The sequence below is a fragment of the Nicotiana tomentosiformis genome, chromosome 7 (assembly GCF_000390325.3).
Source record: "Nicotiana tomentosiformis chromosome 7, ASM39032v3, whole genome shotgun sequence".
NCBI lineage: Eukaryota > Viridiplantae > Streptophyta > Magnoliopsida > Solanales > Solanaceae > Nicotiana > Nicotiana tomentosiformis.
In genome coordinates, this window is record NC_090818.1 from 95,515,537 (window position 1) to 95,537,513 (window position 21,977).

Below are 21,977 nucleotides of genomic sequence, written 5' to 3' on the forward strand. Positions count from 1 at the left end.
AATTTACAATCATACCCCTACAACTTTTTGTTTTTGAAATTTTCCTATCCTTCCCAACAATTTTAGTTGTTTAAGTAACCGAAATTATCCAAGTTTATTGACAAAGAAATAATTTTAAATTGTCATAGTCATGATAATAGTTAATATGTTATTTAAATTGAACTAACGCTTGACTGACATCCGATTTGATGAGATTTTAACTGAGTCATGAGTGGAGTTGATATGAAACCAAAAAAAAGAAAACTCGAAAATCTAACTTGAAAATAAACATTGATCATAGTATTAAATTGAAAATTTGATAATTTATTTTAGGGAGTGTATAAAAAATTTGTTTTAAGGGGCAAAAATGTCTTTGTGATGTGGTATGTGTGATAACAATAAAAGGGCATCTTTCTTAAATTGAGAAATGTACTCATTGGGGGGTTTTGGTTGGTTTGAGTGTTTGACTGCTGCTTCTTGTACTCCATTTCTATGAACTCTCTTTCTTCCTTTTTCTCTCTCAAAAATCTGCTCGTCTTTGCCTTTCCTCATTTGTATTCATTTGACTTGTCTTTAGGGTTTCTTTGCTAACCAAAAAATCTAGTCTTGCAAAGTCATCAACAGATTTGGAAATTTCATTACTTGGGGTTGTTCCTAATCTCAAGAAATCAGTAAAGTTTCAAACTTTAAGCTCAGAACAGTTCAAACTTCAATACAATTTACTCGGGTGCAATTTTCTAAGGTTGGTTTTTTGCCTTTTCTTTTGTTCTTAGTTTCTGTGAATTGATAGTCCATTTTCAGAATTTGCTATTGTGGATCCCTGTAGTTGCCAAAGATCTTTTTGTGGTTGTTTAGATTGGTTTATCATTATTTCTGATTTTTGAAAAAAAAAAGTTTCTATTGGATCATCCTATTCAATTTGAATGTTAAATCTAAAAGAACAATTTTGGCCTTCTCTTTTTTGAAAATTTAGCAGCTCATATATTTAGTGACAGCACTCCTCCATAATTAATGATATATCACCTTTTGTTTTGTGGAAATTTAGATAAATTTTGGATTTATCTATGTTTGTTCTCTTGCTCATTTGTGCCTTTAGAACCTAGAGATTTAATTGCTATAGTTTTTAATTCTGTACTGCTGAAGATTGGGCAATTTTTGTATATCCTACTTCAGACATAATAATCATTGTCTTAGGTGACATCAATGATACAATTCTATTTTGTATGTTACAAAATTTGTAATCCTATAGATTGATGATTTGTAGCACATGAAGGTTATTGAGTTTTTTAATATGTCAGAGTGGAAATCATAAGTTTCTTTATGCTACTGATTTGGCAGGAGGATATAAAACCTGAAATTGTAGACACGAAAATGGGTTGTTTCACAGTTTTAAAAAGTAAGAAGAAGAAGTCTGAACAGAGTATCCACATCAAACGTGTGAATCCTCAGGAAAATTCTCCTACTGTGTTGCCCGAGCCCCAAGTGCACACACGGGCATTGCAGTCGGCACCCCCAAGTTTTAGAACTAGAGTAAAACCTGTACAGTCGAATAACCGAGTAACAAGCAGTAGGACACGGGCACTCTCTGCCCCATCGAGCCTGGACGCAGCAGAACAAGATGCTCTAGCATCGAATGAATGTGAGGAACAGGAGGAGTTAAGGAGTCGTGTTGGTTCGATCAAGGAATACCAGTCACCAACTCCTCAGCCTCTTCCTCTTCCTTCACCACAGAGTGCTGCCACTCTCAAGACTATGGGAAGCTTTAAAGTTGTGAATGCTAGTGGCCCTCTGAATGCCTCTGGACCGCTGCCGTTGCCTCCTACACTGCCTCCAACCTTGCCTTCTACTGGAGCACTCAGGAACTTCTCATTTGAAGAAATTGCTTCTGCCTGCCACCGGTTCTCTCCTGAGCGATGTATGTCTGAAGGTCTCTCTTCTGTTATCTACAAAGCTTCTTTTGGCGATGATGCCACTAGTACAAAGAAGCTTGAAGCCACTGTAACCCGCCTTCATCCTTCTTCGCAGGTAATGTACAGTTTGACTTATTGACTTTGAATTATCTTGTTTGTTCATCATCTTTGGCAATCCCTCCCTTTTTTGGTTTTATTTCTTTTTTTTGGGGGGGGGGGGAGGGGATCTTTCGTCTGATTGCCATGCGATATGTAAGCTTGGGAAGGCGCATATTTTGGCTAGATTGGTGACTTTGGTTCTTGGCACTTCTTGCATCATCCTGCATATGCAATTTTAGAGAAGCAGTTGCTATCCGAAGGTGGAATTTCTGGGATGCAACTCCTGCTTCATGCTGTAATTAAAATTTTTATTTGTACATCATGTGAGGGAAAAACGGTCTGATTCCATGGTTTAAATTTAAGATGCAATTTGGCAGGTTACTTGATTTAGCAATTCTTTATGAATTTTGGAAGGTTTACTATCTTTTACTTTTTGGCTTTTCCAGGGGTTAAAGGAATTCGTGACTGAGGTCAACACATTAGCTTCTTTACAACATCCGTCACTTTGTAAACTCATTGGTTTTCATGCACGGGAAGGTTCCGACCACAGAATGTTGGTTTATGAGAGGCTTTTCCATGGAAGCTTAGACCGGCTTTTGTTTGGGAGGTCAGATGGTCCCCCGATGGACTGGAATGCTCGAACGAAAATTGCTTTGTGTGCTGCTCAAGGTCTCACATTCCTGCATGAGGAAGGACCTTTCCAGGTGTCAATGCTGCTTCCTGAATCTGTAGTCTAATGAGAGTTACTTTTTATTTTCCATATGCAACCTTGTAATATTCCGTGTCACCTCTGTATCTCTCTTATTAAGAATCTCCAGCTTTTGTCATTGGGCTAGGCCTATGCTAGTCACATAGTTTGCTAAGTTTCTTATTTTCCGTAACAGGCAATGTTCCATGAATTTTCCACTGCAAATATACAAATAGATAAGGATTTTAGTGCAAAGCTTTCGGGATATGGATGCATTACACATATACAAGAGACAGACATATCTTGCAGTTCAACTGTAAGTTTCCTCTGTTAATAGTTGTAGAACATTTATTTCTCTGTTAAAAGGCCGGTCTTAGCTCCTAGGTTTGTATGGGGGGTTTTGTTTGTTCGCGAGAAAGGATTCCTCGTCAAGCAAGTTTGGGGGGTCAGCATGGACTTAGATCTGATGCCATAAACTAAGATGGAGGAAGAGAGAATTGCTTTTGTTCAAAGTTTTAGTCACATATAAAACTTTGTGCTGTGCACACTCCACATATTAGTCGAGTCATGTATAGTGGATGTGGCTTTTAATAGGAGTAACCACAAGGCCTGTGCATCATATGCCGTAAAGATTAATAATTTTTTTGCAAAAAAATCGTGTTTGTGCCTTCTGAAAAAAATAATCGTTTTGTATCACTCTCTCTTGTCTAATTGGCAATTTGACAGGTGTTTTGCTTGCAGTTGTTCACATTTTCCTGACTTGTTCAGAGATCCTAAAATTTTCTTGTTAATTCAGGCTCTGGGAAATCTCTCTGAAGAGACTCTGGAGCGAGGATTGTTAACCCCAAAGAGCAACGTTTGGAGTTTTGGGATTGTTCTTCTTGAGTTGCTGACTGGGCGGAAGAATTTAGACAGTCGGCATCCAAAGGAGGAGAGGAATTTAGTGAAGTGGAGCAGGCCTTTCCTAGCTGATGACGGTAGATTATCGCTAATCATGGATCCCCAGTTAAAAGGTCGGTTCCCTGCGAAAGCAGCAAGGACAGTGGCTGATATTGCTCAAAGATGTCTGCAAAAGGATCCATCTGGAAGGCCCACCATGAGAACTATAGTGGAGCAACTCAAGACTATACAAGTGATGAAGTACCCTTCTAGGTTTCCTCTGCAAGAGCCAGGGGCAATTAGTGTAAAACACATGTCAAAGTCTCCAAGCCTAAACGGAATCATTACACCAGCACCACGGTTAAGCTTCTCCCCGTCACCACCGATGCACCCTCTATCTATTTCTCCCACAAGGACTGCTGCTCCATTCTTGTCTCTACCTTCATGTTCCTCCAACCTCTCTATGGAGGACCTTGATCGACTGGAAAGCCGGAGGCCATCATCTTCATCTGTTCGGAGATCTAGTGTTGAAGGATTTTGATTGTTTGTAGAGAGCATTTTTTCATTATTGTTTTTTTCTTTTTCTTTTTTGGGGCCTTCCCTTTTTACATGAAAAGATATAGAAGATAAACTTGTGGCTTTCCACCTTCCCTTTCCTCAAGGAAGAAGATGTGGGGAATAACATTTTGTAGATATGGTTTCTATTTGGTTTGAGTAGTGTTCCCTAATCGAGATCCTGAGGGAGATGTTAATATGGCTTCTTTTTCTTTTTCTTGTTTACCCCCAACCCCTCGCCTGGAAAAGAAATGTAAGAAAGGAAAACGAAAGAGGAAATGAAGGAAAAAATTCCCCTCATAAAGTTCTGTTTTTTGTTGAAAAAGAATGTATATTTGCATAGTGGTTATCTTAAAAGAGTAAGCTATACATTTCTCTTTTCTTGAACAGCCAGCAGATACACCAGTAATTGCAGCAATTTTTCTTATGCTAAATAGTAAATAAACTAGATATCTCTTTATAATAAAGCTCGCCGCCATCAACGAACTAAGCCTTAATTCCAAACATGTCTGACTATATGAATCCTCTATCAATTCTTGCCATTCAGACCTATTTCATTCATGAAAAAGCACACAGTGACAACGGAATCAATACACTTCCAGAGTTGAAAACCTCGTTCCCACGCATATATACCCCAGGTTTATTTCTTGGCACCACCCCACTTTTCAATGCAACACCATACAAGTAACAAGCAGTCAATGGCTTTCCTTGTTGATTCAGCTCATTGATCAACAAGCTAAATGGAACACTAGTGGGAGATTTTCCAAATTTCAGCATGAGAAAAAAAAACTAACAATGCCTTATCAACTTTTCCCTCCAAACAAAGTACACGAATAACATTAGAGAAAGTGAATGCCTTGGGAGAATACCCAATTCTAACAACCTCATATAAACTCTCCAGTGCTTTATCCAACTCCTTACCACTACAAAGAGCTTCAATGACCAACTCATACCCAATAGGATCAACAACCAACCTTCGACTCCGCATTCTTTCAAACACTTGATATGCATCTTTTAACAATTCTTTTTCCTTCCTAGATTGCCTGCATAACCCTCTCAACAAGGAATTCATCATCCTTCTATCCACCTCAAAATCAAGATTTAACATCTCCTTATAAATTTTCAAAGAAGCTCTAATTTTTCCCCATTTCAACAACCCATGTAACAATGTACTATAAGTTATATGATCAGGCACACAACTTTGTTTCTTCATTCTCTTCAACAATTTAATCCCATCTAAAGGCCTGCCTTCTTTAAAATACCCATTGAACAAAGTATTATAAGTAGCCACATTAGGTATCAGCCCCATTTCAAGAGCTTCCTCAAGCAACTCTAGTGCTTCATTGGACCTACCAACCTTACAAAAACCATCCATAACAGCAGTATAAGTATAAAGATCAGGTTTTTTATTAGATTTCTTGATATTCAAAAGCAACTCATAAGCTTCTTCCACTCTACCAACAAAGCACAAACCTTTAAGCAAGCAGTTGTAAGTATAAATTGTGGGTTCACATCCAATTTGACCCATGACTTCAAAGACCTCAGAAGCTTTTTGCAATTTTCCACCTTTGCAAAAAGTATTGATTAGAGTTGTAAAGGTGGCAACCTTGGGTTGAAACCCATCTTCCAACATGTTACCTAAAATAGATTTGGCTGTTTCAGGGTCATTTTTTTTGCAGTACAAACTGACCCAAATTGAGTATGTGTTACCATCTGGTGCTAATGCATAAGATAATGAGCTCACTTTCAAGGCTACCTCAAACTCATCTGCTAAAACCAAAGAGATAAGCAAATGATTAAAATCAGATATGGTTTTAAACCCACCATTTTGCTCAATTATTCTTGAGATTTCAAGATTTTGTAAAGTGGATGAGGCTTTAATAGCTTCAAGAATATCTTGCCACTGGGAATTAACAGTACCCTTATTATCAAGATAAAGACTGCAACTTTGTTTGGTCAAAGACAGAGTTTTTATCACAGCAAAGTCAATACGAGTTCTATGCAAGGGTTTGAGTGTAATGTTAAGAAGAGGTTGAACAGTGGAGATTAGAGGTGAAATAGAGAAAAGGGAGTGTTGCTGGCTAGGGTAAATAATTAAAGAAGGCATAGCAGTGATTGCAAAGGCTTCACCTTTAACTTAGCGTTGCCACAATAAGGAAGAGCTTGACTTTATATGAAGCAATCTTTGGATTGGACAACGATGTAGCCTTCTAATAGAGGCACTAAATATAAAGGGCTTTGACGAGAAGATTTTGAGAAAAATAACAAACATGGTGCCTAATAGAACATTTTAGGCCAAATACATCGATGACCCCCTAAAATTGAGATCACTTATCACTTTAACGCTTATTCTTTAGTCCGTTCCATTTAAACACTTTAACTAATCTTTTAATGTGCCACTTAAACACTAAAATCCCACGAGGTACTTCGCGTGTGAATCACATATAATGAGCGTGTGAATATAAAAATATAGTATGACTGGACTATTCTAACAGTAAAAGTCCTAAACCCCACGTTATATTAACCCCTTTTCCCCTTTCTTCTTCTTCTCCAAGCCCTAATTCCTCTTCTTCAATCCGAATTTCTCTTAAAAAATTGAATTTTTTTTCTCCAATTTAAAAGACCCCAGTCCTCCTTCTTCGATTTCAGTTGAAGCTTTCTTCACATCTTTTCTCTCTCTCTCTCTCTCTCTCTCTCTCTCTCTCTCTCTCTCTCTCTCTCTCTCTCTCTCTCTCAGTTTGTTGCTTGACAATGTCCGATTCATGCCGATGTGGTCGAGCATGTGTATTGAAAATCTCATGGAGCTCGGCAAACCCAGGCAGAAGGTATTTTATATGCAAAAAGGGCATAGTAAGTATATATTTCGATAGTCTTTTTTGTTTCTTTTATCTTAATATTGGTACGAATTTGCAGTTTTTAAAATTAATTTAGTTGGATATGTTTTAAAGGACAAAGAAGGGTGTGACTACTTCAGATGGTTTGAGGAGGTATTTTCTGACCAAGCAAATAAAGTTATTTGGGGTTTGTTGAAGAGAGTCAAGGCCTTTGATCAAGAAAGGGAACGAGCTATACAATGGAGGAATAAGTCGTTGTTTTTTGTTCTACTAATTGCCGTAATTATTTGGCTGTGCTGTTGTTCTTGCGATTGTTGATGCCAACATAATTCAAAAGTGGCTGAAGGTGGTTGATAGTGTAAAAATGGGGATGGTTGTTAGTGTTCTTAGTGTTTGAGAGTTTTTTGGTAGTTTTCGCCTTCTGCTGTTTGGATGTTGTTTGTGTAATTTGTGTAACAAGTTATTGTAGGATGTTTACAATATATTTAGCTGTTGATGTAATTTACAATGTTTGAATCATATTTTGGTCGAATTGGTTCTAAGAAACAGTTGTTGGAATTCTCATTTGGTGCATGCTGTAGAAGTTGGTAACACCATGAATGTTTTGTTCCTATTGATTCTAGTGTTTAGGTAATGCAACCAAATGGTAAGAAATTGGTAACAAACTGGGATTGTGTAATCCAAACATCACAAAATTTTAATAGAAAATTCAAGATATAATCTGCTCATAGCCTGTTGTAGAAGCTGTAAACAACTTGCAAGATACATTTTGTAACCATAAATAACGACTTCAAACATAATACCAAAAGGGAATAAAATCACATAATCCAAATAGGTTCTACAAATGTGAAAAAGTACAGCACATTACAAGTAGTGAAACTATAATGGCAAAATGAGGTTCAACAAAATACAGTAGGTTCTTGGCAAGTCACTAAAAACTACTTGCTGCAATCCAAGTCACTATAGAATCCATATTGCTATTACAGTATAAATTGCTGCAAATTAAAGACTGTTAACTACAAAATTCAAGTCACTGAAGCTATTTCTTGGCAAATTTATCCATGATCACTTGAGTTGCAATTTTTTATGGTGGTTGTTGATTTGTGGGTTGTCCAACTTTGTTTCTTCGACTTGCACTCATTTGCTGAAGTTGGGAAGTAGTAATTACATCTCCTCCATTCCATCTTAGTCCTGGTAGCCTAATTCCATCACTTGGTTACACATTTGTGGTACTACTCAACCTACTCCCATGGTTGATAGCCCTTTAACCAGTAGTACTAGGCTGAAAATGTGTAAAGTCAGTAATATTAGATAGGAAAAAAGTCAAAGAGTAACATAACTAAATTTGTGAATTGTACTTATATTGGGGACTGTTCTTCTAGTCTTTGGGTTAGTGTACCATCTAGTCTTGGCCTTTTTTGTCCAGCAGTAGGTGAAGATCTAGTTGAAGATTTCCTTTTCATACCAGTTGAAATTCCTCTTCCTCTTGGTATTGTACCCCTTCCTCTAGGAGTAGTTTGAGGAATAGCATATGGGAATATATCCCTGGCAGGTCTAATTGCTATACTACTTGCCTTTCCTCTGCCCCTTCCTCCAGTAGTTGCACTTGTTTGGGTACCATTGCCACTTTCTCCAGTCACTGCACTTGTTTGGGTACCATTGCCACTTCCTCCAGTTACTACACTTGTTTGGGTACCATTTTCACTTCCCCTAGAAGTTAGACCAGTTGGTGTAGCATTGCCCCTTCGCCTGCCCCTTCTTCTACGCCTTCATCTGCCCCTTCCACCAGTAGCTGAAGACTCTCCAGGGCCACTCTAAAATAAAAAAAAGTACAGTGAACATATAGTGAAGTTATAAAAATGCAGTAAGTTATAGAAAATACAGTGAAGTTCAAGAAAATGCAGTGAAGTTAACATGCAGTGAAATTTCAAGAAAATGCAGTGAAGTTCATACCCTTGTTTGACATCCTTTTTTGTTGTGGCCAGGTTGATTACATTGTGAACAAGTCATTTTAACTCTTTTTTTGGACAACTTGCCCCATTTTTTGCTGGTTCATTCTTGGCCTTCTATTATTTTGGGGTCTGCCTGGCATTGGCTTTGGTGCTGGTGGTTCAATTGGAGGATTGTTACTCAATGGCCACATTTCTAAGTTAGGAATTGGCTGAATAAAGTGCCCATAAGCCTGTAGGAATTTATCCTTTCTGTACTAGTGCTCCACATGTTCATCTAGATCCTACTGTAAGTAATAATATGCACACACTGCATGTTCACATGGGATGCCTCTCAACTTCCAGAACCTACAAGTGCAAGTCTTGAATGTAGTATTCACTACAAACCTTAACTTTTTATGTTTGATTTCAAATCCCTCCTTACCATTCCATATAAGGTCTAGCTAACTCCTTGTTCTCTTATAATATTAGCCTAGCCATATGTGATATATCTGAAATCCATGTCTGAGCAAACCTAATCATATCAACATGTCTAGCTATGATCTTATGCCTAATTTCTTCTAGCATGGTAATAATACTCTTGTGCCTAGCAGCCAATATCCATGAATTAAAAGTCTCACACATGTCATTCTCTACTATGTCACACTTGGAATGTTCTTGGAAGAAAGCTCTGCACCATGCCTCCCTTGGATACTTCATCATGTCTTCACATATATTCTGTGAGCCAAGTCTCCTCATGTTCTCAACTTCTTTGTTGTATTTAAACACATAGCTTGCCTTTGAAACCTTCCAGAATTTCTTTCTTCTTTCTTCACCCCTCTATTTCTTTGACCAATTGGACTATATGTTCCTTGCACACATCCTGACTTCTGCATTAGGAAGCAAGTCCTTCATAGCTGCCAAAAATCCCTACATAAAAATATAGGCAAAATAAAACATTAGGAATTAAAACAAAAAAAGGTACTACTCTTAACAAGCAAGAATAGCAAAACATTTACCTTATGCATGTCTGACATAACTGTTAAACCTTGACCATATCCCAGCTGCAGATCTTCCATTAAGTGTCCAATGAACCAGCTCCATGAATGTTTGTTCTCATGCTGTACAATAGCCCATGCAATAGGAAACATCTCCTGGTTCCCATTTCTTCCTACAACAACCAATAATTCACCTTTGCAATGTCCTTTTAGAAAGCACCCACCAAAACCAATGATCTTCCTACAACTTTCTGATGACGTCCAAATCCACTACTAAAAAGTAAATGGATACGGTCGCATGCACTATAATTTACCTAACTATGAGTCGGGGTCGAATCCCACAGAGAATAATATGTAGGCGATTAGGCGTGTAAGAGAATTATCACTTGTTATGCTAAGCCAAACACTTAGAAATATTTTTAGAAAATATTTATGTCTAAATGCGAAAATAAAAACTAACCTATAAAGTAAGTAAAATGATCAATGGCTACACGCATGGATGCATTGGTAATTACACTCAAGTAACGATCCAATGTATTTCACGATTTTACAAATATGAGTGAGTTTATGTTAATTAGCCTCTGGTAATAATTCTATATTAGCTTGTTTCGAAGACTAACAAGACTTTCTAATTGAATTATCCCTAAAACAATTAAGAGATTAAGCACACCCGAATATGGCTACAAGTAGTTCAATCCCATCCCTAGGTAGAATCTATAAAGTGAGGGTTAAAGCCTCAAGTTCTTGTTAATTAATCTTTCCCAACCCCAAATTATCTTTTCTAAAATTAATTCGAGGTTAATGGGCGAGTCCTAGGGTTAGCTAATCCCTTTGGAAACATTAAGGAATAAGAATAATTAAAGAAATAATAACTCACTTCATAATAAATAAAAAGCGTTCAATACATAAGTACAACAAGATATTTAATCCACACTTTAAATATGAATATTTCCATAAACAAGATTCAAGTGTTGGAAAAAATACTACACACTTAAATATTCAATATAAAGCAAGGAAATGAAGAAATGAGCATAAATGAGCAAGAAATTCTCAACCAAAAGCTTCAAATCTTCAAGACCCAAGTGTGTGTGCAAGAACCCTAGCTCCAAAACTTGTCTTCTCTAGTCTAAGGACTGAAAAATAAGCCAAAGATGTGTTTTCTAATAAGCTAGGTCGTGTATTTGTGGGTTTGGAGTTGAGAAAATATGAATTGTCAATCCTGTCCAGGTCCGAAGCCAGTTGACCGCACCTGCGGAAGTATCCTCGCAGGTGCAGCTCCGCAGATGCGGATAGCCTATTGTAGAAGCGAACTTTGAAGGGAACACTGACTTCGCAGAAGCGGACTTGCACGCGCAGATGCGCAATCGCAGATGCAAACTTTGAGAGCAGATGCGCTACCGCAGATGCGGTGAATCGATCGCATAAGCCGTTTCTGCCTTCCAGGCCTTCTTCCGCAAATGCGGCCGTTTCCTCGTGGATGCGAGGTCACAAAAGCGACCAGTGTTCCGCAGATGCGGAATCACTAAAGAATTTTGCATTGTTTCAACTATTTTTTGCTCAATTCCACTTTAATTGAATTCAACTCTCTTCATGGCATCATTTACCTGAAAATCTAGCAATACACACCATAAACAACCTCATATTATAATTAAAGGACGCAAAATCTAAAGAAAAGAGACTAAAATAAGTGGTAAAATCACCACTCATCAACACCCCAACTTAAAGCTTTTGCTTGTCCTCAAGAAAATCAAAACCAATAATTCAATGAGGTTCTACCATTTAAAGCACAAGTAGTATTGCTATCATTTACAAATCACATTCTCCAATTAAGCACCATAATTATGGATTTGTTTGGTACTAATAATTAGGCTCAATCATGTGAATCGTAACCAAATAACTCCCTCATTTAGAAACAACTTCAAGAAATGCAAAGGAGTTTTAAAATAATCAAGTGACAATAAAAAGCCTCAAGAAGTGACTCAAAAGTACTAGTCTACTACATATGCTCAATTTACTCAATTCGGGATATATCAATGTCACCAATCCATCCTAATCCATGTGCCCTCACAAGAAAGAAAGTCCCAAAATCACCATATTTACAATAACAACACAAGGGACAAATGCACAAAGACACTCACACTCAACAAAGAATTTCAAATGTTGCAAAATATCATGCCATAAGCTTGCCCTTATTTTAATTTGCCGCCTATTCAAGCATTCGGTTGGAGATCCCATAAAGACTTTTTAAGCTTGTAATGTATGTTTAGGGAAGGGTTGGATAAGCATTTGGGATACAAGTGACTACACCCGCATTGAACACTACTCACATTTGTATTTCTTTTGCACTTTGCTTCTTTTTTAAACCAAATAGCCCTTATTGACATCTAGTTACCAACATAAAACCATCTTAAAGTACCTCTCTAATTTTCTCAAGACTCCATATTTTTTTATTTTTTTTATTTTTTTAATTATATATATAACTACTTTCTTTTGGAGCTTGAGTATCTTTGTCACGACCCAATTCTATCTCAGGCCGTGATGACGCCCAACACCATTGTTAGGCAAGCCAACATTGATCAAACTAATGGTTTCCCGTTTAAATAAATTATAAGTGTATAACATTTCCTCATTTGTTTAAAAGATTTAGAAATTTGCAAAGGTGACATAATTAAACGGAAGCAAACGAGTATAAATCGTAATCATGTAATCAAATCCAAAATCATAAGTCTACTAGTATGTGTGCCAAGACCTGGTGTCACAAGTATGTGGGCAATCTAGTAGAATATACAAAAGAACACTAGCTTACTGTCTGAAATGAAATAGACAGAAATAAAATAAAATATAAGGGAGACTCCAGCTGCTGCAGAACGGCTCGGAAGACAGCTCACCGTGAAGTCTCGAGATGGGGATCAAATCTGCGCACCGGACTGGTAGCCAGATACACCTGCCTCAGATCCTGTACAATTAAGTAGTAAAGTGTAGCGTGAGTACATAAATAATATGTACCCAGTAAGTATCTAGGCTAACCTAGAAGAAGTAGTGACGAGGGGTCGACTCCGACACTTACTAGGGCCAATAACATGATAATATGAAATTCTAATTAAGCATGATATACAACAATAAGACTCAGAACAAGGAAATAACTGAGCAAGTCTTTAGAAATATTTAAGAGCTTGAATCACTTCCTTCCTTCAAAACATATGATCACACAAACAATGAATTTATACCGATTATGAAAGGAACTTCCAGTTTTATTATCACACACGAATACCACCAAGGACGTTCGGCCCGATCCAACACAAATGTAAACTGTGCACTGCCGAGGGTCGAATGACACGAACCATAGATGCATCTATTACCCTGCTCGCGAATCATACATGCGATACAGTCAAATATAAATTTATCAATAAATCATAACCCTTCTTTGATTCTTTTCAAAATGAAGACAATTCGACTTGAAGCTTTTAAATCCTTAAAAATCCTCAACTCAGTTCCATTTGATACAGTTAACAAATATGATCAAATAATGGTGTCCACAAGCACGGTGTAAACCTAAAACTACTCGGACATAAACAAGAATAGTAGCTACGTACGGACTCTCATCACTTCATGCGTACGTAGCCCCCACAAATAACAACACATATTAATTAAGTTCACCTATGGGGTAAGTTCCCTCTTACAAGGTTAGACAAGAGACTTACCTCGTCTCAAAGCTTACTTCCCAATTCAAGAATGCGCTCAAACCTCCAAATTTGATGCCAAACGACTGGGAACTAGCCAAACATAATATAAATCGATCAATCTATTGCTCAAAAGTTCATATCTCCACTATTAAAGTGATTACCCAACCAAAATTGCAAGATTCCTAAAATTCACCCCCGGGCCCACACATCCAGATTCTGGAAATATTTGAAGAAAGTTGTTACGCATAACCTTAGGGACATAATATATGATTTTCCCTAAGTTTCATAATCATTTTCGTGGTAAAATCTCATTTTTATTAAACCCTAGATTTTTTTCATCTCAACCCATGATTTCTACTAATTTTCATGTGGAAATCTACCCATAATATATGTACTAAACTCATATTTAGAAGAAATTACTTACCTCACAAAGCTAGGTCGAAATCCCCTCCTTAGAAGCTCTCAAATCGCCCAAGAGTGGAAGAAAATGTGATAAAAATGGTCCTAACCCGTAATACATGAGGCTCACTTCCTCCAGCGGTTTCCGCACCTGCAGTCATAGGGCCGCACCTGCGCTCTCGCTTATGCTAACAAGGGTCCGTTTCTGCGGAATTCACTGGGCTGGCTCGGACTGCTTCTGCGGACGGACACCCGCTTCTGCGGAGGACGGGCCGCATCTGCGGAACCTGGTTGCCCTCCTTTGGCCGCTTCTACGAGGCTTGGCCCACACCTGCGAGCTCGCACATGCGGCTGACCAAGCGCAGGTGCGGTATTCACAGATCTGGTGCATCAGTTACTGCTCCAAGTTTGGAATCATAAAATGGACTCACACGAACTCTCGGAACGCCCGAAACAACATCAAAACTAAGAATCGCACTCCAAAACCAATTGAATCAAACTTAAGAACATCAAAGTTCTTCAATTTACTTCCAATGCGCCGAAACGTACTTAAACTACTCGGAATGACACCAAATTTTACGTGTAAGTCTTAAGTGACATTACAAAACTATTCTCGATCTCGGAATTCTGTTTAGACCTCGATATCACCAAAATCTGCTCCAAACCAAATTTAAAGAACTTTTAAAACCTTCAAGAACCAACTTTCACTATTAGGAGCCGAAACGCTCCCGGGTCATCCAAAATCCGATCCGAACATACGCCCAAGTTCAAAATCATCATATGAACCTATTGGAACCGTCAAATCCTGATTCCGAGGTCGTTTACTCAAAATGTTAACCGAAGTCAAACTTCGCCTTTTAAGCCAACCTTAAGGAACCAAGTGTTCCGATTCCAACCCGAACCCTTCCAAATCCCGAACTAACCATTCCCGCAAGTCATAAAACAGTAAAAGCATGTACGAGAAGTCTTATTTAGGGGAATGGGGTTCTAGAAAGCAAAACGACCGGTCGGGTCATTACATTCTCCACCTCTTAAACAAACGTTCGTCCTCAAACGAGTTTAGAATCATACCTGAAGTGCTGAATAAGAGTAAATATCTGCTCTGCATGTCCTCCTCGGACTCCCAGGTCGCCTCCTCGATTGGTTGGCCCCTCCACTGGACCTTTACCGTGGAAATCCTCTTGGATCTCAACTGGCGATCCTGTCTAGCAACAATGGCAACTGGCTCCTCCTCATAACCCAAGCTCTAATCTAGCTGAATAGTGCTGAAGTCTAACACATGTGACAAGTCGGCGTGATACCTCCGGAGCATAGACACGTAAAAAACCGGATGAACCCCTAATAGGCTGGGAGGTAAAGCAAGCTCATAAGCAACATCCCCAACCCGCCTCAACACCTCAAATGGGCCTATAAACCTTAGGCTCAACTTGCCCTTCTTCCCGAATCTCATAATGCCCTTCATCGGCGAGACTTTCAAGAGAACCTTCTCGCCTACCATAAACGATACATCACGCGCCTTTTGATCTGCGTAACTCTTCTGTCTAGAGTGCGATGTGTGAAGTCGCTCTTGAATCAACTTTACCTTTTCCAAGGCATCCTTTACCAAATCAGTACCATATAACTTAGTCTCGCCGGGCTCAAACCACCCGATAGGAGAACGACATCGCCGACCATATAAAGCCTCAAATGGAGCTATCTCAATGCTGGACTGATAACTATTGTTGTAAGAAAACTTGGGCAAAGGCAAGAACTGACCCCACTGTCCCCCAAAGTCAATCACACATGCTCTGGGCATGTCCTCCAAGATCTGGACTGTCCACTCTGACTGCCCATCGATCTGTGGATGAAATGAAGTGCTGAGCTCTACATGGGTCCCCAACTTACTCTGTACGGCTCGCCAGAAATGCGAAGTGAACTGAGGGCCTCTGTCTGATATGATGTAAATAGGCACACCGAAACTATTTCCCAAATATAAATCTGGGCCAACCTCTCCAAAGTATAAGTAGTAGCAACTGGAATGAAGTGTGTTGACTTGGTCAACCTGTCAACAATGATCCAAACTGCATCGAACTTCCGCAAGGTCCGCGACAACCCAACTACGAAGTCCATAGTAATGCATTCCCATTTTCACTATGGTATAATCATCTGCTGGAGTAAGCCACCTGGCCTCTGGTGCTCATACTTAACCTGCTGGCAATTTAGCCACCTAGCTACATACTTAGCTATGTCTTTCTTTATCCGCCGCCACCAATAATGCTGTCTCAGGTCCTGATATATCTTCGTAGCACCTGGATAAATGGAATATCGAGAAATGTGTGCCTCTTCTAGGATCCTCTCCCTCAAGCCATTGACATTAGGAACACATAGACGACCCTGTAGTCACAGGACACCATCCTCGCCAATAGAAACCTCCTTGGCAATACCCTGTAGTACCGTCTCCCTGAGAACTGCCAAATATGGATCATCAAACTGTCAAGCCTTGATCTGCTCCAATAGTGAAGACTGGGCAACAACACATGCAAGAATTCGGCTGGGCTCTGAAATATCCAACCTCACAAGTCCGTTGGCCAAGGACTGAATGTCCAAAGCTAGTGGCCTCTCCTCTGCTGAAACAAATGCCAAGCTACCTATGCTCTCTGCCTTCCTGCTCAAGGCATCCGCGACTACATTCGCCTTGCCCGGATGATAAAGAATAGTGATGTCATAGTCCTTCAGTAACTCAAGCCATATGCGTTGCCTCAAATTGAGATCCCTTTGCCTGAACAAATGTTGCAAACTGCGGTGATCAATGTAAACCTCACAAGGCACCCCATATAGATAATGCCTCCAGATCTTAAGAGCATGAACAATCGCGGCCAACTCCAAATCGTGCACAGGATAATTCTTCTCATGGGTCTTCAGTTGACGGGAAGCATATGCAATAACTCGCCCCTCCTGCATCAATACACAACCCAAGCCAACGCGTGAAGCGTCGCAATACACCGTATACATCCCCGAACCGTAAGGCAACACCAGAACTGGTGCTGTAGTCAAAGCTGTCTTGAACTTCTAAAAGCTCACCTCACAATCATCGGTCTAACGGAACGGAGCACCCTTCTGGGTCAATCTAAGTCAAAGGTACTGCAATGGATGAGAAGCCCTCCACAAATCGGCGATAATAATCTGCTAGCCCCAAGAAACTCCTAATCTCAGTTGCCGAAGTAGGACGAGGCCAACTCTGAACCTCCTCAATCTTCTTGGGATCCGCCTTAATACCCTCGCCTAATACCACGTGCCCCAAGAATGCCATAGAATATAACCAAAACTCACATTTGGAGAACTTAGCATATAGCTTCTGTTCCCTCAAGGTCTGAAGCACCACTCTCAAATGCTGCTCATGCTCCTCCATGCTACGTGAATAAATCAAGATGTCATCAATGAAGACAATAACAAAGGAATCGATATAAGGCCTGAACACCCTGTTCATCAAATCAATAAATGTCGTTGGGGCATTAGTCAGGCCAACGGACATCACTAGAAACTCATAATGGCCATATCTAGTATAAAAGGCAGTCTTCGGAACATCTGAGTCCCGAATCTTCAACTGATGGTATCCCGATCTCAGGTCGATCTTAGAAAACACCCTAGCACCCTGCAACTAGTCAAACAAATCATCAATATGCGGCAACGGGTACTTGTTCTTAATGGTGACTTTGTGCAACTGGCGGTAATCAATGCACATCCGCATAGTCCCATTCTTCTTCTTCACAAATAATACTGGTGCACCCTAAGGTGATATACTCGGCCTGACGAACCCCTTCGCTAGCAACTTCTCGAGCTGTTCCTTCAACTCCTTCAATTCTTTCGGAGCCATACGATACGGTGGGATGGATATAGGTTGAGTTCCTAGAGCCAAGTCAATAAAGAAATCAATATCATGATCTGGTGTCAGAAGGAAACACATCGGCGAACTCTCAGACTACTGGCACTGAATCAATAACCCGACTAGATGTACTGACAGATGAACCCTTCCATTCCAATCTAGGAGACTTTGGCATTGCTAAGGTAACAATCTTGGCATGGCAATCAAGGATGGCATGATATGTGGATAACCAGTCCATGCCCAGGATGACCTTAAAGTAGGTCATATCAAGTAACAAAAGGTCCTCTCTAGTCTCGTAACCACAAAATATGACCACATAGGACCGATATATCCGATCCACAACCACAGAATCACCTACATGAGTGGACACATAAACAGGAGTACCCAAGGACTCGCGAGGAATATCCAGGAAATGAGCAAACATGGACGATACATATGAATAGGTAGATCCTGGATCAAATAACACCGAAGCATCCCTACCTCAGACAGAAATAATACCTGTGATCACGGCATCTGAGGCCACCTCATCTGGTTTGGCCAGGAAAACATAGAATCTAGCTGGAGTGCCAGATGGCTGGCCTCCACCTGACTGAACAATAGCTGGCTGACCACCCCCTGCCTGGCCTCCAACTCTAGGACGGCCCCTACCCGCCTGTCCCCCATCTTTGGGCGGTCGGACGGCTGGTGCTACAATCATGGGCTGATGACCCTGCTGTACTGCCTTGCCCTGAAGTCCGGGACATGCTCTCTTCATGTGACCCAAATATCCACACTCGTAACAAACTCTCGGTACCATAGACTGCTGCCCCGAAGTCTGACCCTGATGGCTTGGATACCCACTAGAAGAACCCTGGATGGCTGGTGGGCGGTATGAACTCTCCAGCGTGGCACTGAAATAGGCACTGGAAGGACCCTAATGAGCTGGTGGGTGATAAGAACTCTCTGGCATAGCACTAAAATAGGGCCGTGCTGGAGCACCCCGAGGAGGTGGTGGTGCTGGATATGTGGGCCTGCTAGGTTAACCCCTCCCAAACTGACCTCTGCCCCTAGACGGGGCACTTCTAAACTCTATAGAGAAACGAGTCCTCTTGTCCTGCTGCATCTGCTCTCTACCCCTCTGGCGGTAGCCCTCAATCCTCCGAGCAATATCCACTACTAGCTGATAATCAGTACCCATCTCAACCTCCCGAGACATACTAGCCCGAATACCGGGGTGCAACCTTACAATAAATCTCCGCACTCTCTCTACGTCGGTAGGAAGTATCATAAGGGCGTGGCGAGACAACTCAAAGAATCTCGCCTCATAATCGATCACTGACATCTGACCCTGCTTGAGCTACTCAAACAGACCTCGCAACTCTTCTTTCTGAGAGGGTGGAATATACCTGTCCAAGAAAAGCTGTGTAAACTAGTCCCAGGTCATAGGAGGAGAACCCTCTGGTTTGCCAAGAAAATAAGACTACCACCATCTACGGGCCCTGCCCTCCAACTGGAAAGTAGTGAAATCCACCCTATGGGAATCCAATATCCTCATGTTATGCAGTCTGTCCCTGCACTGATCAATGAAGTTCTGAGGATCCTCATGCTGCTTGCCCCCGAAGATAGAGGGTGTAGCCTAGTCCGTCAGTCTAATAGCTTATGCAGATCGCCATCCGCAACTGGTCTAGGCTCTGGTGCAACTGCTGTAACTAGTTGGGCTCTGCCCACGGGTAGTATACCCGGAGTCTGATATACTGCAGCTGCATGCCCCGGAGCCTGGGCACTACGGGTCTGCGCTCCCCCTCCCACCTGAGATGTGGCTGGGTCTGCTGGAAATAAACCAGCCTAAGTCATAGTGTCCATGAACCGCAACATACGACCTATGACCTTCTGAAAACCCGGTGCTGACATGAAATCTGTCGGGGCTGGCTCTGTGGCGGGAACCTCGCCCTGCTCCTCAATGATGGGATCCTCCACTGGATCCGCTGGTGGTGCTATCGGGTCAGCTCTGGGATGCCCTCATCCCCTACCTCGAGTCGGTTCCCTCCCCCGGCCTCTGCCTCGGCCTATAGCAAACGGGTGTAGCAGGTCCTCCCAGGTCTAGAATGTCCGCCGTACGCATCCTCTCCATCTGTGAGAGAATGAGATAAAGGGTTTTAGTATACTACCAATTGCACGCTAGGAGATGAATAAAGAGTAGTTTCCTAACACCCTATAGCCTCTCGAAGATAAGGACAGACGTCTCCGCACCGATCCACAAGACTCTACTAGGTCTGCCCATAACTTGTGAGACCTACATGAACCTAGTGCCCTGATACCATGTTGTCATGACCCAATTCCATCTCAGGCTACGTGGCGCCCAATACCATTGTTAGGAAATCCAACACTAATCAAACTAATGGTTTCCCATTTAAATAAATTACTAAGTGGATAACATTTCTTTATTTGTTTAAAAGATTTAGAAATTTGCAAAGGTGACATAATTAAACGGAAGCAAACTAGTACAAATCGTAACCATGTAAACAAATCCAAAATCATAAGTCTACTACTGTGTGTGCCAAGATCTGGTATCACAAGTATGTGGGCAATCTAGTAGAATATACAAAATAACACTAGCCTACTGTCTAAAATGAAACAGACAGAATCAAAATAAAATATAAGGGAGACTCCAGCTACTGCAGAACGACTCAGAAGACAGCTCACCGTGAAGTCTCGAGATGGGGATCTAATCTGAGCACCAGACTAGTAACCAGATGCACCTGCCTCAGATTATGTACAATTAAGTACAAAAGTGTAACGTGAGTACATAAATAATATATACCCAGTAATTATCTAGCCTAACCTCGAAGAAGTAGTGACGAGTGGTCGACTCCGACACTTACTAGGGCCAATAACATGATGATATGAAATTCTAATTAAGCATGATATACAACAATAAGACTCAGAACAAGGAAATAACTGAGCAAGTCTTCAAAAATATTTAAGAGCTTGAGTCACTTCCTTCCTTCAAAACATATGATCACACAAACAATGAATTTCTACCGATTATGAAAGGAACTTCAAGTTTTTTATCACACACGAATACCACCGAGGACGTTCGGCCTGATACAACACAAATGTAAACTGTGCACTACCGAGGGTCGAACGACGTGAACCATAGATGTATCTATTACCACGCTCGCGAATCATACCTGCGACACAGTCAAATATAAATTTATCAATAAATCATAACCCTTCATTGATTCTTTTCAAAATGAAGACAATTCGACTTGAAGCTTTTAAATCCTTAAAGTCCTCAACTCAGTTCCATTTAATACAGTTAACAAATATGATCAAATAACGGTGTCCACAAGCATGGTGTAAATCTTAAACTACCCGGACATAAACATAAATAGTAGCTACGTACGGACTCTCGTCACTTCGTGCGTACGTAGCCCCCACAAATAACAACACATATTAATTAAGTTCACCTATGGGGTAAGTTCCCTCTTACAAGATTAGACAAGAGACTTACCTCGTCTCAAAGCTTACTTCCCAATTCAAGAATGCGCTCAAACCTCCAAATTTGATGCCGACTCGGAACTAGCCAAACATAATACAAATCGATCAATCTATTGCTCAAAAGTTCATATCTCCACCATTAAAGTGATTACCCAACCAAAATTGCAAGATTCCTAAAATTCACCCCCGGGCCCACACGCCCGGGTTCCGAAAATATTTGAAGAAAGTTGTTACCCATAACCTTAGGAACATAATATATGATTTTCACTAAGTTTCATAATCATTTTCGTGGTAAAATCTCATTTTTATTAAACCCTAGATTTTTTTCATCTCAACACATGATTTCTACCAATTTTCATGTGGAAATCTACCCATAATATATGCACTAAACTCATATTTAGAAGAAATTACTTACCTCACAAAGTTAGGTCAAAATCCCCTCCTTAGAAGCTCTCAAATCGCCCAAGAGTGGAAGAAAATATAATAAAAATGGTCCTAACCCGTAATAAATGAGGCTCACTGCCTCCAACGATTTCCGCACCTGCGGTCATAGTGCCGCACCTACGCCCTCACATCTTCAGAATTCACTGGGCTGACTGGGACCGCTTCTGCGGACGGGTACCTGCTTCTGTGGTTCCGCTTCTGCAGAGGATGGGCCGCATCTGTAGAACCTAGCTGCCCTC

The 21,977-nt window shown here is 40.5% G+C and overlaps 3 protein-coding genes across 3 annotated transcripts; 1 reads left to right on the forward strand and 2 right to left on the reverse strand.

The window, feature by feature from the left end:
• Positions 1-413: 413 nt before the first annotated feature.
• Positions 414-4,307, forward strand: LOC104102854 (probable serine/threonine-protein kinase PBL11). Its single transcript, XM_009610693.4, has 5 exons — positions 414-721; positions 1,318-2,004; positions 2,435-2,692; positions 2,873-2,992; positions 3,473-4,307. The coding sequence occupies exons 2-5, from the start codon at positions 1,351-1,353 to the stop codon at positions 4,094-4,096; spliced, it is 1,656 nt and encodes a 551-aa protein (XP_009608988.1). The 5' UTR covers positions 414-721; positions 1,318-1,350; the 3' UTR covers positions 4,097-4,307.
• On the reverse strand, positions 4,304-6,217 carry LOC104102858 (pentatricopeptide repeat-containing protein At1g62680, mitochondrial-like). The gene is made up of 4 exons (XM_009610699.2): positions 4,905-6,217; positions 4,793-4,858; positions 4,481-4,659; positions 4,304-4,350 (listed from the first exon to the last, which is right to left on the reverse strand). Exons 1-4 carry the CDS (start codon positions 6,215-6,217, stop codon positions 4,304-4,306), a joined length of 1,605 nt encoding a protein of 534 aa, XP_009608994.2.
• An 11,688-nt stretch (positions 6,218-17,905) lies between these two features.
• LOC138896045 (uncharacterized) lies at positions 17,906-18,991 on the reverse strand. Its single transcript, XM_070180821.1, has 3 exons — positions 18,853-18,991; positions 18,313-18,672; positions 17,906-18,168 (listed from the first exon to the last, which is right to left on the reverse strand). The coding sequence occupies exons 1-3, from the start codon at positions 18,989-18,991 to the stop codon at positions 17,906-17,908; spliced, it is 762 nt and encodes a 253-aa protein (XP_070036922.1).
• Positions 18,992-21,977: the final 2,986 nt, after the last annotated feature.

Excerpts from the sequence above, each read along its gene's own strand:
- LOC104102854 (XM_009610693.4), top strand. The coding sequence starts at position 1,351 with ATGGGTTGTTTCACAGTTTTAAAAAGTAAGAAGAAGAAGTCTGAACAG. Across the intron at positions 2,693-2,872 it reads ATGAGGAAGGACCTTTCCAG|GCAATGTTCCATGAATTTTC; the intron begins GTGTCAATGCTG and ends TTTCCGTAACAG. Across the intron at positions 2,993-3,472 it reads ACATATCTTGCAGTTCAACT|GCTCTGGGAAATCTCTCTGA; the intron begins GTAAGTTTCCTC and ends TTGTTAATTCAG.
- LOC104102858 (XM_009610699.2), bottom strand. The coding sequence starts at position 6,217 with ATGCCTTCTTTAATTATTTACCCTAGCCAGCAACACTCCCTTTTCTCT. Across the intron at positions 4,859-4,904 it reads GGAAAAGTTGATAAGGCATT|TGTTCCATTTAGCTTGTTGA; the intron begins GTTAGTTTTTTT and ends ATCTCCCACTAG. Across the intron at positions 4,660-4,792 it reads CCATTGACTGCTTGTTACTT|GTCTGAATGGCAAGAATTGA; the intron begins GTATGGTGTTGC and ends TGAATGAAATAG.
- LOC138896045 (XM_070180821.1), bottom strand. The coding sequence starts at position 18,991 with ATGGGTACTGATTATCAGCTAGTAGTGGATATTGCTCGGAGGATTGAG. Across the intron at positions 18,673-18,852 it reads TGCCCCGTCTAGGGGCAGAG|CCATCCAGGGTTCTTCTAGT; the intron begins GTCAGTTTGGGA and ends ACCGCCCACCAG. Across the intron at positions 18,169-18,312 it reads CTCAGATGCCGTGATCACAG|GTGATTCTGTGGTTGTGGAT; the intron begins GTATTATTTCTG and ends CCACTCATGTAG.